This window comes from Orbicella faveolata, unplaced genomic scaffold (assembly GCF_042242905.1).
Source record: "Orbicella faveolata isolate gen_17 unplaced genomic scaffold, um_ofav_v1 contig_26, whole genome shotgun sequence".
NCBI classification, from domain to species: Eukaryota; Metazoa; Cnidaria; class Anthozoa; order Scleractinia; family Merulinidae; genus Orbicella; species Orbicella faveolata.
This window is the reverse complement of record NW_028301554.1, coordinates 17,314,245-17,332,709: the sequence shown is the minus strand read 5'-3', so window position 1 is coordinate 17,332,709 and position 18,465 is coordinate 17,314,245. Positions and strand designations below refer to the sequence as shown.

Genomic DNA, 18,465 nt, shown 5'->3' with positions numbered 1-18,465 from the left:
AATTAAGGGTGTTTTATCAGGTCATTCTGTTGCTATGGTAGCCTATTGTGTCACGAAAATGGTAACGTTAACAATGTGATAAAGAGTGGTTATAATGACCCATCACAATCTAATACTTGGAAAGTGCTGCAAACCGTTTTGAGTAACCTTAATTCAGAAACATGTACTTCTGGTTAATAAATAGCGTTATTATATGGCTGAGCCTCACAAGGACTGGAGACCACCGAATTCACGAATTTGATTGGCTGAAATCGGTATTGAAAGCGGTCTAGATTTTCCCATCTAGACCGGCATCTATACCGGTAATGTTATGCGGTGAAAACGTGGCAAACTAGAACACAAAAATATTGACCATTTTCTTCTAACAATGTTTATTTATCAAGTAAGTAAAGAGGACGAGCAAACTTTTGCAGAATTAAGTTTAGCTCATCGCCGTTCGGAAGATAAATGTCAGTTACCTACAAACCAGTTACATAAAACGAATTAAATTGTTCTTGTTTGCCATAAAATAAACATCTTATTAACTGAGCTTAATCGGTCTGTATGGGAGAATCTGGACCTCGATCGTGTGTACAGACCTCGGTCAAGATTCTCCCATACAGACCGACTAAGCTCGGTTAATAGGAGCTAACTCGTCAATGCTCCTATGCGAACGTACCCCAGTCTTAAGACCGCATTTTTGTGTTTCTCGCTCTGAGGCAATTGAAGCTTTATTAAAAGACAGTTTTAAACCAAATGAATGGGCTAATTAAGGGCAAATTAACTGGAATGAGTTTGGCGGAAAGAGCCGAGCAAATAGTTTTTAGGAAGCTGTCTGTCTTTGGTTGACAATATAGAATTTACACAAACACGGGTGTGTTTCCACAAAGGGTCTCTTGACGTTTACTATATATCTGTATTTCCTGACGAAGAAAACATATGTCAGATTATTCTTCAGTGTTGTGTTTGTCATCGATCGAAGAGACGCAAACTTCAGTACAATCATCTACGATGCACACGAAACTGTGAGACCGCAAATCTGGGTTAAGTAAGTTTTTTTTTCTATTACGCAGAACCATGATATTTTATACAAAAGTTTACACGGCTTCATAATAAACACATGTTAATGAAATCTTATTGGTTAGCAAACCTATATCTAAGATTTCTACAATCTCCATTGCATGATGGCTCGGACAAATAATCATGTCGCTGAAAGGAAAATAATTAAGTTATCATTTTTTTATATTGGTTAGTATTGCCGGTATTAAATATTATGCCTTGAGGGAAAACATCGACGTTTTTAGCGGAATCGGTAAGACAAAGTACATAACGATAATTTTACAAAAATTAAGGCCAAAAAGTCCATAAATCATAAGGATGATGTCCAATCGTTCTTGAGATTTAAAATCGTTTTAAAACTTTAATTTTATGCGCTTTGTGTTCCAGTTAAAGGGATATGAAACAAGAAATTTGATTGGCGGCTTTGGTATTCGATTCATTTTACCATAACAATGTCTGCTTTTTCGCTCTACTATTAAGGATTACTTCCGCGCATCTGAGCAAAACAATCGAAATAAGGAATCAATAACACTTTAAAAGGCTACAAATAATGTAAAACCTGCCTATCTCCGAGATACCTCCAAGCGGAGAACTGCTACGTTTTATTTTGTTTAAACAGGACAACGTTTCGGTTTCTGAGCTGTGTTGCGTTTTCAAAACCCACTAAGCCCAACACAACTGGCTTTTCGAAAACCAAATTAAATATATTAAGTCAACCAAACCACACAAGTATTTTTTAGATCATTTGCAAATTCGCAGCAGGAGAGATCTTAAATGCTGCGAGGATATCCTTTTGAAAAACATGCGGTCGATACATTGAAATGTTGTGGACTGTGCTGACTGGGTCACGCGCGCGACATTAAATTTGTGCCATTAACATCGCCGGACTATTATTCCTCGTGCTCGTTCTGTGATGTCACAATCACTCGCACGTCATGTAAAATTCAGAAGGCCATCTCCACATTTACTGAGATTGGAAATCAAGCGCGTATGGGGACGCAAAATGAACTCGAACAAGGAGGCCTGTGAGCCGGCGCGAGGAAATAGGGAGGATTTTAATTCCATTTAGGAAGATGAAGACTTCGAGTGAATGGTCAACACACAAGTATCGCGAATCCTCAGTTTCAGTTTGCTTTTGTTATAAGAATCCACAAAATCTCAAGAAATGAGCGAAGTTCGCAGCGACGATGCAGAGGGCACGCTGCGAAGTGCGTCTTGTAAATCGATCGACAAATTGCAAACTGATTCGGAGTGTAAGGAAACAAGGGACGCAAAACATGATGAAATATCTTCCGCGCCCGAAAATCAATCAGAAGATACTTCAGCTAATGGAAAAAGAGCTAGCGGATCCTCTTATGAAACGGAAAATTCAATTTTGTCATCACATTTGAGTCTGCAAGCACTCCAGGCACTGAACGACGCAAGCGCGCAAGACGACGATGAAGTGCGAGGAACGGAGGAAATAGGCCTTTGCGAACAAGGGTCGTCAAACGAAATTTCAGTGGAAGGAAATCCTGTGGCTTTTCGTGAATTCGACTCAACTTGCAGTAGTCCTCTTCTAAATGGCCGCGTTGTGAATAACGAAGATGCGCATATCACAACAGAAAATCTACAGGAAACTATTTCGGAAAGAAACAACCACCTAACGAATAGAGCATCTAGGATTTTCTCGTTCCTCGGTAGGAAACTCCGCACATCATCGTCAAACGCAAAAAGGACTAATGGCGATGTTATTGTTACAATTGACGCCGAGGAACTGACTGTCCTTGATCCCCAAGCGAAGCCAAAACCGTCTTTTAATGACCGTGTGAAAGTCTGGTTTCAGCCCATGGATAACAAAATGAACATGAAGGTTTTTGGAAGCAGGAAAGCTATGGCAGATGAACTCGTACGATTCAGAAAAGCTGGATGGATTATACATCCGACAAGCGCCTTCAGGTTGGAAAACCAGTTATTGCTTCCTATATACACTCTTCACTGTTGTTGTATTTATACTGTTCGTTGTCGTTGGTTTTTCCCCTTGGGTTTATTTTTCATTTGTGTGTCCATACCTTTTCTATTTACCTAAATTGTTTGGCGATCTTCCTTTATTATAACACCTCTTTTTCCTTTATTAATCAAGACACAGGAAGTTCTTTTCCAGATCTGTCTTAGAGTTAACCCTCGTACAGTGAACTATGTAAAGCAAAATTCACACGCGTTTTTACAGGGTGAAATAATGTTGTGTTTTAACTCTGGTATTTTCCAAACTGGGCCGCAAAAACCTCAACACAGATTGTGGACAAGTTAAATTTCGTTAAGGCAAATTCAGTTGATTGTGATTCGCTCTGGTTTTGATTGCATCGGATGGCTGATTTCCGTACTTTTGTCTTTTAGGAAGTTTAAATTTTAATGAACTTCTTTTGGCATATGTGTCTCGCGGCCTGATTACGGTTTTTTGCGTATGCAAATTGCAAATAATCACTCACAAAACTTGTGAAAAAACTGCTTTTGTGGTGCGGTTTTCTTTGCACTTAGCTATTCCGTCTACACCAATGTTTTTTCATGTATTCTTTGTGCGTTTGCTTTTCCTTACGTTAATAGTTTGACTTTGCTGCGTTAAATCGCTAACATCAGTAGTAACTGAAAAGATATCATGATTTTTGTGGCTCGGTTTTGGGAGAAAACATTGATGAATTGTGCGAATTATACTTTTGGCCAGGCAGAGGTTTTCATGATGTAGTGATTTGTCATCATTAAAAATTTTATGGCACATCGTCGACAGAAGCTGTGAAAAGGGGTTGTTTAATTAACTGAAAAACTGCTTGAAAAGGTCACAGGGAAATTAACTTCTCAGGGATGTAATCAAGTTGCGGATTGTCTGTTGGACGCGTAAAAACACCTTCACTACGCTTAAAAAAATCGCCTTACGAAACAACAGTCAGACTATTGTGTCTACCCGACTCCAGCCGCAGGTGTTTGATTATTATTTTTTAAAACTACTTGAAAACTTCACTGATTAGAGGGTCAGTTGTTCTCATTTCAAAATCCGATTTACACTAAAGTTAAATTAAAGGTTAACCCAGATTACACTGATTTATATTGGTCTTGTTTAGAAGCAAGCATTACTACTGACCTAAGCTTCGTTACGAAACTGGTTGAAGTGAAAAAAAGGGAAATAAATGTTATCAATACCAAACTGGCCGACAGGGAGTGGGTACAAGTGCCTTTAAGCTGAGCCCGCGGTATTCGCTGGCAAAGACGTTGCTAAGCAATACTAACATCTAAATAACGCGTGAAAAGCAAGTAAAACTAAAATCTTAATCTGATGAGATTAAAAATGGAAGCTCCTCAAAGATAGAGAAGATAATTTTCTTTTCTCATAATTACTTTACGATGTACACACTGTGGGCGTGACTTTTAAGGAAAAAGAGTCTAATGTGCTAATGTGGAAAAACCACACACAATAAAAACATAATAAACTACACAAATGACAAAAGACAAAAGAAATTACATTTTTGTTCCGGTAGTAATCACAACCTTTTAAGATATTTCAGTTCTGCAGCATGTTGTACGATCAAAAAGTTAAAATATCAAGGGTCCGTTAGCAGTGTTGATCATAATAAAATTGAATAATTTAAGCGTTCTCTGGTAAAAATTATTAAAAATATGAGCTTTCGACAGCCAGTCTACTGTCTTCGACGGATGATAAAAGACGGTAGACTGGCTGTCGAGAGCTCATATTTTTAATAATTTTTACCAGAGGACGCTTTATTCAATTTTATCATGATCAAAGTTGACTTGCAGCCTAATGATTTATTTTTGCTAGCTTGAGTGACTGTTTCTGTTTTGTGTTTCAGGCTCTATTGGGATCTTATGATACTTTCCTTATTGATCGTCAATATGTTTGTTCTACCAGTCGCCATTGCATTTTTTAATGACGACATGAGTCCTTCGTGGATCGCCTTTAACAGCATATCTGACGGAGCGTTTCTGTTGGACATTGTTTTGAACTTTAGGACTGGAGTGCTTGTTCATGGCACTCCCAACAAGTTTATCCTTGATCCTAAGAAGATAGCTATACGGTAAGTGCAGTTTAATTAGTACACCCTGCCTTTAATTAATCTGCTACCCGTTTAAATTCAACATTCTCAAACTCATTAATAATTCATCAAGTTAAAACAATGGAAATCACAACCGCGAAGGAGGTTTGGATAGATTTTGACGATTTTACTTCTCCGTTTACTCTTTCAGTTAGTTTTTGTTTCGATTGAGTAGATATATCAAACCCTCGAGACAGCGTTTTATCGGCTATCCAAACACTTCGAATTTCGTCAAAAATACTCCGCTGCACGTCCTATTTTGAACTCTCTTTTCGGTGTTTGGATATCCCGATGAAGCAGTGTTTCTCGTGTTTGATAATTCATCTTACCTACCCAAAAATGATAGTAATAGTTTTGTTGTGCATACATATTAAGCAGCAAAGCGTTTGCGCTGGTTTTCCAAAAGCTCTCCACCAATCAACGGTCATAGAGCTATCTACTCCGCATACCCGCTGCGCCTCCCGAAACAACGTTCAATTTTGATTGGTCCAGCTTATATAAAAATGTTTTACACAAGATTTCTTACGAATAAGCAACGAATTGGCAGCGAAAGAATAACAGCACGTTAATTTCTTTTCATTTGTAAACATTTTATTCATTTTTAAACCAGCTTTTGACGTCTAAACTTGGCAGGTAATAATCAAAACCTCGATGTTCGCGCGTACATTTATTCTGTTTATCGGCTTTTACCTGCTTCTTGACATCTTCGCAAAGTAACTTGGTTTTTATATCAAAAATTAATGAAAAGCGTCAACGTGCTCAAATTACGTCAATATCTTGAGCTGCGGTTTTGAATAACTGTATGATGTGTAAAATTTTATCCACCTTGGATTGAGATGAAGATTTCAGGTGTGGTTTGTCTTCCATTTCCCACTATTTTACGTAAAATGTTCAGCTTTCTGGAACTTGAAAATATTATTTTTGTCCGTGATTATTTTCTGATGTCAAGGTGGGTGATTTCTGTCGTTAGCAATTCAAAAACTAATCCAGATCAAGCCGTTCACCTGCGTGAATGTTCAACGTTGGCGCGACCGCAAACGGTCGGAAAGTAGGGTTTGGTTATGGATAAAAATTCAAGTAATTGGCATTGTTTTTTTGTTTCTTCCTCAAAGAGTTTGTAGTCCTATGAGGAGAGAGGACTCCTCGATAAAATTCGAAAATTTCGAAAAGAACTCCTTAAAAGGTACTAGAATCTCATTTTGTGAGTGTGCTTTAAATTCATTTTCACTCCTTAATTAAGGACGTTAAGCCTCAGCCAAAAAGAGCGTATGTTGCTTTTTGATCATTTTCAGCCAATGTTTGAGAGATTTCTTTCGATAATTTGAATTGACACAAACGTATCCTGAAAGATAATTACCTATTCCCTTTAAACAATAACATGCACTTCCATTGGAATACACTTCCACATAGCTCCAGTGGACATGACTAGTGTTTTTCCTTCTCAGGTATGCAAGGACGTGGTTTTTGATTGATCTTGTGTCCTCGTTTCCGTTTGATTACATGGTGTCGTCGGCGACCAGCTCGGGATCCGGCCGACTCTTAGGCGCATCCAGGGCGTTACGAATTCTGCGCATGGCTAAACTACTTAGTCTACTGCGCCTGCTCAGAATATCGCGTCTTGTACGTTATGTTCATCAGTATGAAGAGGTAGGTAATCCAGTGCTTAGGAGTGCAGAGTCCTGGAAATAGGGGAGAGGGTGAAAGAGGCCTTGTTCTGAGCTAGTGGCTTCATTAAGAGTTAAGCGAGTATAACACTACAGTTTTCCATAGCAACATTACGAGGCTTACAGTATATTGCTACTCACTATGGGATAATAGTCTGCAGGTTATCCAGCAGCATGGTTATTAGTTTACACAAGCGACTTGCTTTAACTCGGGGATGTCAAACCTATCGCACTAATTGTATAACGCCGACTGAATTCTTCCTCAGGCTATGATTTGTCTTCTGTCTGTCTGTTTGTCTGTCTGTCTGTCTGTCTGTCTGATTGTCTGTTTGATTATCTCTCCGGTTCATGCATCCGTCGTCTGGGAACCGAGACTTCAAGCATTAGTTTCCTCTTATATCAGTATAGTGTTAACTAATGAATTTAAATCTATACATTTTGCATCAAAATCAATTAGATATGTCCAGGATTGAACGCTAATGAGATTCAAATTCCTTATGATAAGCATGACAAAGTATCCTCATCTGCAAAAAGTCACCAAAACAGAGACAATTCTGTCAGATATGAAGTAATATGAAAATGTCAAATAACCCTGCCAAATATGAAGTACTAATTAAACAACACTTGGACATAATCCAGCTGGATTTCTTTGTGGTAGTGTGAGATGTCAAAACAGTATCATACGCTTGAGATACTAACAGCTACACCGAGCCATTTTGGCTTAGACTGTATACTGCTCATTACCAATTCTCTTTCCTTTACATTTCAGATTCTGAATGTGACTCGCTCAGTAATCCGGTTTGTAAACCTGATAAGCCTGATGATGCTAGTAGCGCACTGGAATGGCTGCATGCAATACCTCGTCCCAGTCCTCGACGACTTCCCGGACGACTCATGGGTTATGATTCACGGCTTACGGGTTAGCTTAACACAGCATCTTATAGCTATCGCTTATATAATTCAGGACAAGTCTTCTCATTGCTTTCTTTACGATAACACAATGTTATTTCGCTCAGTGTAAAGTAAAACCAGCAAAACAATACCACACGACCCCAGAAGCTTGTGGCTTAAAATACTATTGTGTATCTATCTATCTATCTATCTATCTATTGATAGACGTTTTTAGTTTACTTCAGGGACAATAAGAATGTAATCGTGCCTGTCTTTAACCGTTAAAGCTCTCTTGTTTTCACTGTAAGTTTCTGGAGAGAGTGGGAAAACTGTAGCATGCGAACGCAGACGTATTTCCGACTGTCGCTTGTCTCCGTTCGCTGGCTAGGAAAACCGGGAAAGCGGAGGAGAAAGGGAGATTCTATAACCGTTTTACGGGAATGTAGAATATCGACTTTATTTCGTCTGCTGTTATTTTGGTGGCATGAACATCAAATGAAAATCCGTCTGCCTTCTCAGGGCTGGGTCATAGCTTCTGTGTTCATGGAACTAACTCAAAGTGTAAACAGAGTTTCTCTCTGGGCTGAATTCTTGTAACTTAAATAGTTATCTGTCTTACACAGGACAAAGCATGGACCGAGCAATATCTATGGGCGCTTTTCAAGGCCTTGTCGCACATGTTATGTATTGGCTATGGTCGTCATCCGCCACAAAACATCCCTGAGACTTGTGTGACCATATCTAGCATGATGACTGGTGCGACGTTTTACGCGTTGTTCATTGCTTATTCCATCAATGTCATTCAGACCATGGACTCGCCTGGTCGCAATTATAGGGAAAAGGTGAGATCAGTCTGTTCTCAAGTTGCGACAGTCTTAATGTATTCCCGAAATGTGCCGATCCCTTTTCAGGTTTTTGGTTTGATTTGCAATTTACTGCGGCACCTATACAACCAAACCTTCCACTCCATTTCTCCAGCACGAGGCTCTACCAGTTCATAAGACCCTATGAGTTTATTATGGGACACTCCCACCACGCCATCGGACGTGGGTTGCCCGCTTATGTTTCATGCTATATAAATAGAGGCAGACAGCGGTCGAGCATTTTCAGGTCTCTGCATGCATTGCGTGCCTATGATGCTAAACTGCAATTGTTTGAGAGAGCAAGAAGCAAAACGATTTGCCCTATAAAAGCGCAGTACTTTATTGAGCCCATACTTCTAGACAAACAAAAGCCTCTAGCCTCCTAATCTAACGGTCATTCTTATTTATCAATGGAGGTAGAAAGTGACCTCTGTATGCATTGCGTGCCTAAATGCAGCCCAATTTACCCTATATGAGCGCAGTAATTTATTGAGCCCATACTTGGAGACAAACAAAAGCCTCTGGCTTCCTAATCTAACTGTCATTCTTATTTATAAATGGAGGCAGAAAGTGGTCTCTGCATGCATTGCGTGCCTAGATGCAGAACAATTTACCCCACAAGAGCGCAGTTACTTATTTGGTCCATACGTAGAGACTAATAGCCTGCGAACAGGCTTCCGGTGAGCCCGAACGAAGTCCCCGCCCCAATTGCTTTGTTCTCCGAATTCTTCCGTTTTGCGCTCGCCGAAATTTTTTCCGTCCTCGCCGGGAGCCTGTTCGCAGGCTAGAGACTAACAGAAGCCCGTGGCCTGCTTTGTCTAACAGTCATTCTTATTCTTATAAGCATTAATTCTTTTTGTCGTAATTCTGCTGGAGTTCATTTTCCCCGCTACCAGGTGTTACAGAGTTGGTGCTTTTATGCATTACTCTTTTGATCGTATCTGAAAATGTATCTGAAGACTCATGTTTCTTTTTTTCAAAAAAATGCTATTAAGCCGTCACTATGATGGTTTAAAACTATCTACATCAAGGTTCCGTTCTTAGAAATTAAATTGCCTCTCATGAATTACCATTTAAATGTAACCAAACTGAGACCAATGGAAATACTAAAAATCGAAAGCTATAAAGTTAATTAACTCGATAAGGATTCAATATTCCCAAACACCTACCAATAACTCTGTAGGTGGTATTGATTAAAGTACACCGTTTCCTGTTTAAATCATTTACATGCAAATCCTTACTAAACTCTTGAAGTTTTTGAAATCATTTGAACACCTTTTAATTAAAGAGATAATGTTATTGCTCTTTACCTTCGTTCATTGATGTGAAATGTAGACCACTGGATCTATTGGTAATTATGTCGCTCCTTAGAAGTTTTATGTCCATTTTTATTATTTTATTGTTAGATACAACAAATCGAGGAGTATATGTCCCATCGAAAACTGCCTGTTAATCTCAGAGACAAAATTACCAAATATTACGAGCACCGATTTCAAGGAAAACTGTTCGACGAGGAGAAAATTCTGGGTGAAGTGTCTCGACCATTGCGAAAGGTAAGGCATTGAAAGCAATTCCAATTAACACGCTTAAGTTTGAGAAATGCAAAGTTGTTTCAATGAACTAGACTACGAGTAGTAGACTAAAATGGCCGCGCGAAATCCTTGGGGCGAGGAGCGCGCCCTTTTCGCCCCCAGGATTTCGCGTGGCCATTTTTTCCTTGTGGTTCTCTTTCGTGTCACGCACGACGGTCTAAGTGAAAGAGGGACTACTGGTAGTCTGCAATGAACTGGTCGATTATTCTGCCGGAATTTTACTTTGATTACAAGGCATTTTATGTCTTTAGCAGCAAAGAAATAGATTACTCTGCGGCTTTCCCTTCTCTTTAGCTTATTAATTAGAAACAAAGCCCAAAAAACCCGAGCCAATTCATAAAAGAGTAGTTGAAGAAACTATTTCGCAGCTGTTGCTGTTCTGTTCTGTTCTTGTTGTGACAGTGGTGATCGTAGCGGTGATAGGTGATGGTAGTTAAGATATAGTGGTTGTTGTAGTTGTGTATTTAACCTGCTGCTGTAGTTGTTGTGGTGCGAATGACTGCTGCAGATGTTGTAATCCTTCTTCTTCTTCTTCTTCTTCTTCTTCTTCTTCTTCTTCTTCCTCTTCCTCTTCTTCCTCTTCTTCTTCTTCTTCCTCTTCCTCTTCCTCTTCTTCTTCTTCTTCTTCTTCTTCTTCCTCTTCCTCTTCTTCTTCTTCTTCTTCTTCTTCCTCTTCCTCTTCCTCTTCTTCTTCTTCCTCTTCCTCTTCTTCTTCTTCTTCTTCTTCCTCTTCCTCTTCTTCTTCTTCTTCTTCTTCCTCTTCCTCTTCTTCTTCTTCTTCCTCTTCCTCTTCCTCTTCTTCTTCTTCTTCTTCTTCCTCTTCCTCTTCCTCTTCTTCTTCTTCTTCTTCCTCTTCCTCTTCCTCTTCTTCTTCTTCCTCTTCTTCTTCCTCTTCCTCTTCCTCTTCTTCTTCTTCTTCTTCTTCCTCTTCCTCTTCCTCTTCTTCTTCTTCCTCTTCCTCTTCCTCTTCCTCTTCTTCTTCTTCTTCTTCCTCTTCCTCTTCCTCTTCTTCTTCTTCTTCCTCTTCCTCTTCTTCTTCTTCTTCTTTCTCTTCCTCTTCCTCTTCTTCTTCTTCCTCTTCCTCTTCCTCTTCTTCTTCTTCTTCTTCTTCTTCTTCTTCTTCTTCTTGTTTTTGTTGTTTCTGGTGATGGTAATGCTGTGGTTAGGATTGTTGTTCAGTGTTAGTGCGAGTTTCAACTGAGTGTCGAAAAACCAAAGTTATCACTCTAGCCAATCACAGAGGACACAGACGATCCAGTGAGCCAATCAACACTCAAAGCAAATACCTGTAGACGACGCAAAGCGCGGAAAAACATGTGCGTGTGAGTCACGACCGGCGTTGGCTTTTCTTCTGATTGGTTAAGGAAGCGTGCAAGTTTAAAACCAATCCGTTAGCGTAGTGACGCGAAACCAAAACAAATGCGAATAACTTTCGATAGACATAATAGTTATTTTTTAATATTAATTTTGTTTTTGAGAGAAGAATCGAAACCTCGAGCTCTGGGAGAAATCAGAAGGCGAGACAGCAGTAGTCACAGCGGTAGCTCTTTCTATGCATTTTCAGAAACCGTTATTGAACTTGAATCGCACAATCAGACCCAAACCAGGATTTTCTGGTTCCAACTTTCGATTTCGATTTTGTCCAGAGTGTCGGACGTTCGGTCGCCGCTGACCCAAAACGCGCAGACTCTGGGTACGAGTTTTATCTGGATTCACTCGCACACGTTTCGCGATTGTTGGTGTCGCTACATGTGTTTGGTTCGAGCTGTGATTGGCCAACTGCATTGTCTGTGTAATTTTTGATTGTCCAGAGTAACTACTTTGGTTACGAGACTCGTTGAAAAGCGCTCTATTTAACAATTAGATTATGAACTCGAGATATCTATGAGGTGATAGTTGATGAGGCCGAAAGCCGGATCAACTATCACCTCATAGAAATCGAGAGAGAATAATCTAATTGTTTTAGTAGAATTCTTACTAAAATTACTTCAAATAACGGTTTCCAATTATTTCTTGACGTATTATTAAACTTTGCACCTGAAAAAGGTCGCTCGGATTGATTCAATAATTTCAGCTTTTTTAAATGTCAAGAAACCGTAAATGTCCTTCATTTTGACTTCTCGGGAATTTAATTATCCATTTGCATCAAAATTTTCCTCCAAAAGTTCGAAAAACGAAAAAAATGGCTCAGCCAATCGGATTGCAGCATTTGCATTAGTATACTGGTAGAATTCTACTAATGATGTTTACAGTACAACACTTAAACTCGTTAACAATCCGACTAAAAGCCTCATTTCGCCTCCGTTTTTCTGGTCTAAACACAGCCGGGAAGTTGCATAGAACGAATAAATATTGCGAAAATTACTCGCCCTCCCGTTTTTCTTACTTTGTATACGTTTCTTTTAGAAAACAGAGACAAAATTCTTTGACGCAAATTAATCGCTCTTGTCCAATGTCTCTTCTTTGTTAGGCAATCGTCAATTATAATTGCCGAGAGCTTCTGCGTGCTGTGCCTTTCTTTTATGACGCTGATCCCGACTTTGTGTCGGCTATAATAACAAAATTAGAGTTCGAGGTCTACTTGGAAGGTGACGTCATCATTCGTGAGGGAGAACTGGGAACGGAGATGTACTTCCTTAAATCGGGCATCGTGAGCGTGAGTTGTGATGGAGTAACCACTGACGATTTGACTGATGGCTCATACTTTGGAGGTAACTAGAAATGTTCATTTGGAAGGCAAATAGCTAGGAATATTTCATTCATTGTTAACCTCGTTCCCAGGCTGACAAGGGAGGCAGAGGAGAGAGAGCCTGAGAACGAAGTTGTGTTAAGAGAAACTGTGTCACGAACGAGACATCATGAGACATACTTACGATAATTCTTTCTCTAAGTGTCGAGTTCAACTCCTCGACCGTGTTGTGTAAATAGCCAATTGGTCAGCCTCCCACTAGTTGGGATTCTTGATAGCTTATGCTTTATTTGAAATATTTGTTTATTTATTTACAGTATCCTCAATTAGCACAACAGTGCTAAATACAATTGACACTTAAATTAAAATTATTTTTATTTTTTTTCCTTAGGTGGTGTATAACCTTTATTTAATTCTAGCTTTGTCCATATCTCGAAGTAGAGAATTAACCATCTTCATTTTCTCCTTTTCTCCATCTCTAATGGGCACCCCTGTAACTACCATTGTTAACTGCCATATTGCCTGCTTTTATTCCAGAAATCTGTTTATTAACCAACGCTAGACGCACCGCAAGCATTACAGCGAAAACTTTGTGCGACATCTTCATTCTACACGCGGAAGACTTTAGAGAAGTGGTCGACGAATATCCGGAGATGCGTCAGGTCATGGAGTCAGTTGCAAGTCAGAGATTGAGCAGGATGGGCAAATCAGTAGACTTTTCGTCTTGTCCGTCCAAGGAGCTCCTGCTCGCAAGGCTACAGAGCTCCCGAGCCAGTAGTATTTGTGGCAGCTGCTCAAATTTGCTTCAACCGCGGGAATATAACCCAGAGATAGTAATTACTAGGGACTTTAAAACAGACTGTGACATGAGTGATAATGAAGTCACTTGAAAGGACTGTTTTAAAACGACTATTCAATTTTTGAAGGCTGTGTTTTTATTGGAAAAGAAAATGTGTTTTTCCGCAACTTTCTTTCGACGATTTGAGCGATGTAGAAATATTTTCAAGCTTGAGTATAGATTAAGTTTGATGTCAGTCAAACACGGGCTATGCAAATGACTGCAGTTGAATATAGGTGGTATGTCATTTTTTAGCCCAATTGAATTGTTAATGGCTAGGAAGGGATCTTTTGTGTTTAGTAGACAGTAATACCATTAACTGGTAAGGCAATTTAAGGTCCCTCCAACCCGAAGGAAGGAAAAACGTTTCTATTTTGTGCGCGGGAAAATTCGTTTTATGTAATGAATAAAAGTATTCCTTACATTTGTTTTGGAAGTAGTTTCAGTTTGATTGTATAGGTGTATTAAAGCATTCTAGCTGCAACTTAAGTCAAGTTAAGGCTTGCACGACACAAGGATCATCAGATAATTTACTATTGCATGAAAATCTTTTTCCATAGCCTGCTTTTCTACTGGTAGTAAGCGACCGAGAACGGACCAAAGGACCAAAAGCAGGCCGGGGAAACACTGGGAACGAGATTAAATTTCGCGACGGTTAAAACTGGGATGAAACGCATGCGCAGCAGAAAAAAGTACTTACCGCTTTCTATTTTTCTCTTACCGTTTGCGGAAGTTCTAACTGAATGTTATCCAAAAGCTATTTTTTAATTTGTTGTTTTGTTAGCCTATGTACAGAAGCTTACAGAGTTACAGAAACGTCAAATTATGTTTTCTATGGAATCGAATCACTGATGTAAGCTTAACTGAGAGCGAGTACTGCCAAAACAAAATGTTCGCCTGGTTACTGGGACAAAGAATTATGCTATTAAAATGACCCCAATATAAGCAGGTGGAATTATTTTTGTCACTGCAAAATTAAATCAATATTATCGCGCATTATGTAACAACGACCATTGGGAACAAATCAAAAGAAATTATTTGAGTTTGTTTTTTTCTGAGACCGCGATTAGTGTTTTTAGACATTGGGGTTATAACTAAAATAATTTGCCACTTTGTCTTTCCTCTGAAAATTATTGATCAGCTTGAATTGTTATATTCGCAATGAATTATGCATTGTCAAGTTCCGACAATCATAAAAAGACTAACTGATTAACCAGGGAGGACAGAGTCAATAAATTGACGTTTATATACAGTGCAATTACACCATAGTCGCGGAGACACCTAGGTGCCGACCATTGTTCGCTGACAGTGCATCTGTAAGCGCAAGTCACTAAACGGACGCCATACCAAATAGGCCAAGTATTCGGTTACTCCCATCTGCTCAATATTCAAATACAGGTTGTTTTTTTTTCTGAACCGCAACTTTGAGAAATTACTAATCCAACTCATTCAAACGAGAGATGCGCTGAGAGAAAATAATGCCTTCTTGAGTCGTTATCACCCTTGAATTTTAACTTTTCATCTGACACCACGATGAAAACTAGTAACCCAAGCTGAAATGAGATGTCGAGTTAACAAAACGGTGAGGAACAATTTTGAAGGTAAGAAATATTGTTCCTTTTGTATTGAGTCATATAAACATGCCTTGTACGTTTCGTTTTAAGAGGAGATCATTGGATATTTAGCTCATGACTTATTTATAATAAAGAAAAGGTTCGTAGATTTAATGTATACTGATCTAGGTTTTAGCTTATTTCCGCGTTAGGCTTGTAATTGTTTTTGTTCCAATTAGGTTTTCATCTGAATTGTAAAAAAAGCGGAAGGATTAAAAACTGTTTAGTCTTCAGGAGTGTGTGGGATAAAAAAAAAAAGAAATTAAACGTTACTTAAAATCTAAAATGAAAGTCCATTTTTTAGGACTTTAATATATACATCGATATACAACTTAAGAAAAGACTGGGTTAGTAGAGAAATATAGCTTTCTTTCAAGGAAACACACATTTGAATACTTAAACAACCACAGACCAAAGTAATTATACATGCACTGTGAATATTTTCTACAAAACCGAAGCCTTTACTACATCAATCAAATTTTCTTCTAATCCGTTAATCGAATTTTCATTTCGGCCGGACGTCAACATATTATCATTATGAAAAGGGCGAAAATTAATATCGGGAGATATAAATAAATCCGATTTTGCCGTGTTTGAGGAAGGTTTTTGGATCGAAATGTTGCTATTATTCAGAATCAGATTTATTCTTAATTGAAATATCTGTTCAATGTACTGTTTTACAGTCAAACTTTAAATTAGAGGTTTATTAGAGGTTTTCTGTTCATCTTTGAATTGGCAGGTTTACTATTCATCACAGCGCTTTGTATGTGTAAGATGATAGTCCAGAACGAACAAATCAAATTTAATGTCCAAATGTCTCTTTTGCTTGTTCAACAAAACAAGCCGACTGACATGTCGAAACCGTCTCCGTTTTATGACATGGCTTGAAAAACTGGATGTTAGAAACTGAGACAAGAAGGTCATTAGTTCCCCTCGTTTTACGCGATGGCGCAATTTGTTCTAAAAATAGAAAAATTGTCCCATATCATAGGAACAGCCCCAATACTAGAAATGGCGCGCGCTTACGGTCTCCGTCCCCGATTAAGGCTCCTGATTATGGTCTGTTATCAGAAATGGACCGTCTAATAAACCATTTGCTGATCTGAGTAGTCGGGCAGGAATTTTCAAAGTATATCAAGACCTCCTCGAGTCACAGAGTATTTATAATAGCTGGTGGTACACACGTACAATATAACAGTTTGTGTTCATTGCACCATTTCAGAACACTATAACACTGAAATAATTTAATACTAATTTTGGTTGAAAGCCATGGGTTATGTTTGGAGGATTTTATCAATGACTGCGGATAGTTTGTGTTTGTAATTATAGGCATGGCAAGAGAACTAATAATAAACATCTTAACATGACTCGAGGCCGATAAAACTTTCACTCCTAGATATTGCTTTCGAGTCTAGCTAGCTAATTACAACTGAAGGAAGACAGCAGATTTTATGTTCAGTTCATAGTTAGTTTATTTATTCCGTCTGAAGATTGTATTCTGTTTTTCAGTCTCTACAGGATCGGTTAGAAACTTATAAAAAGAAAACTCCACCCCCAAGAAAAGAAATGGCCTATGACACAGACGGAGGTGACGATGATCTGCCACTTAACATTATTGACTATGTTCAGTTGGCAATCTATCCACTCATTCTGCTGTTCGGTTCTATCGGCAATATCCTGGTCATACTCGTGATTCGAAACAAGAAGAAGCATCGAAAAATCAATGACTGTTTTATCTTAAATCTAGCGATTAGCGATCTCTGCATGCTCACAATAAGTATCTCCATGGATTTTTACCTCAAATTCAGGGAATTTCCTCTTGGTGACTTGCTTTGCAAAGGGGTCTGGCCCCTTATGACGATGTGTTTATTTGCAAGCGTGTTCACGCTGACCTGTATGGCGATAGAGCGCTGGCGCACCATCGTCAAACCGCTGTCTCTAAGGCTCCCGGTCTCCAAAGTCCTTTGTATCCTCGTGTTAACCTGGCTCGCGGGGTTGGCGTGTGTATCGCCACTGACATTCGTTGCTTATCACCGAGGGCGCGGCTGCGCCGAACGCTGGCCTAGCTTCGCCATGAGGCAAGCGTACACGATGGCGGTTGTTCTATTTCAATACGCCATTCCTCTTTTCATCATCACCATCGCTTATGCAAGAATTGGAATCTTCCTCAAGCGCCGCGCTAAATTTAAAATTTCCGACGCATGCACACGGATAGCAGTGATCAGGAGAAACGCGAACAATGCCAAAATTAACAAGAACTTGCGCACTATAGTCATCCTTTTTGCGATCTTCATGCTGCCCAAACAAGTGCTCTGGCTGTGGTTGGACTTTAGTAGCGGTGGTGATTTCCAGTACTTTGGCGATGCCTTGATTTTCAGTGAAATTTTGCTCTACGTTCACAGCTCAACCAATCCAGTTGTTTACGGTACAATCTTGAATGAATATCGCTCGGGGATTTGCCACTATCTGAGGCGTATTTTTCCTTTCCTCGGGGGACGTTTTACAAACGGAACTCAAGTTCATCCAAGTCAGAGGGTTTTGGATATGAAGGCTTCCCACAGTCATTCTATGGCTTTGGCAAATCAAAGGTCTTATCAATTACAAAGTATAGAGAACGTTGCATGACGAAGGAAAACTGTGTCTAATTTTTCCATATTCAGTGTATACATTGTGTTATATAATAAGCCTGAAAGCTGAAAATGGCATCTCCTTTTTTGTGACAATTTGCGGCATGTTTAGAACGCATTTAACAATGAACATAGTAAACTCTTAATGTATTTCATGCAAGAATATTGTCCAAGATGGTTTTGTAGTTTTTGAAAAAGCACTTAATCAGCATTTTATGATTATTAAAGTAATCATAACCCGTGTTGCAACAGTTTGAAAGGGCCAAAGTTAATGTGATTAAGACATAGAAGTCTTTCTTCTCCTTCTAGCCTTTTGCCAACCTGAAATAATAACGTTCTTAACAAACAAAATCAACAAAGTTGTTTGTTGTAAATATATAGAGCTATGTCACCCCTGAACTTGGTCAGTTTTGAGGCCCTTGAGTGTCATTGATTAAAAACAAACTATAACGGTAATAATAATAATAAAAAATGTGTTCACTGTCTTGATTAGCATGATGGGTTCCTCCCACAGTCATTTTTGACGAACGCAAACTACGTCTGCGTAGGAGCTGATTGAGTCGGATAG

General features: G+C 39.1%; 2 protein-coding genes across 2 annotated transcripts; both read left to right on the top strand.

Annotated features, from left to right (window-relative positions):
- The first annotated feature begins 1,425 nt into the window (after window positions 1-1,425).
- LOC110049223 (potassium/sodium hyperpolarization-activated cyclic nucleotide-gated channel 2-like) lies at window positions 1,426-14,093 on the top strand. Its single transcript, XM_020755007.2, has 8 exons — window positions 1,426-2,976; window positions 4,878-5,102; window positions 6,566-6,767; window positions 7,554-7,703; window positions 8,299-8,517; window positions 9,945-10,091; window positions 12,601-12,841; window positions 13,357-14,093. The coding sequence occupies exons 1-8, from the start codon at window positions 2,204-2,206 to the stop codon at window positions 13,707-13,709; spliced, it is 2,310 nt and encodes a 769-aa protein (XP_020610666.1). The 5' UTR covers window positions 1,426-2,203; the 3' UTR covers window positions 13,710-14,093.
- A 787-nt stretch (window positions 14,094-14,880) lies between these two features.
- On the top strand, window positions 14,881-18,383 carry LOC110049291 (galanin receptor type 1-like). The gene is made up of 2 exons (XM_020755080.2): window positions 14,881-15,258; window positions 16,780-18,383. Exon 2 carries the CDS (start codon window positions 16,837-16,839, stop codon window positions 17,893-17,895), a length of 1,059 nt encoding a protein of 352 aa, XP_020610739.2. The 5' UTR covers window positions 14,881-15,258; window positions 16,780-16,836; the 3' UTR covers window positions 17,896-18,383.
- The last annotated feature ends 82 nt before the right edge of the window (window positions 18,384-18,465 follow it).

Bases quoted from the DNA above. Each gene is read 5' to 3' on its own strand.
- LOC110049223 (XM_020755007.2), top strand. From the start codon at position 2,204: ATGAGCGAAGTTCGCAGCGACGATGCAGAGGGCACGCTGCGAAGTGCG. The intron at 2,977-4,877 runs GTTGGAAAACCA...TTTGTGTTTCAG, and splicing joins CATCCGACAAGCGCCTTCAG to GCTCTATTGGGATCTTATGA. The intron at 6,768-7,553 runs GTAGGTAATCCA...TTTACATTTCAG, and splicing joins ATGTTCATCAGTATGAAGAG to ATTCTGAATGTGACTCGCTC.
- LOC110049291 (XM_020755080.2), top strand. From the start codon at position 16,837: ATGGCCTATGACACAGACGGAGGTGACGATGATCTGCCACTTAACATT.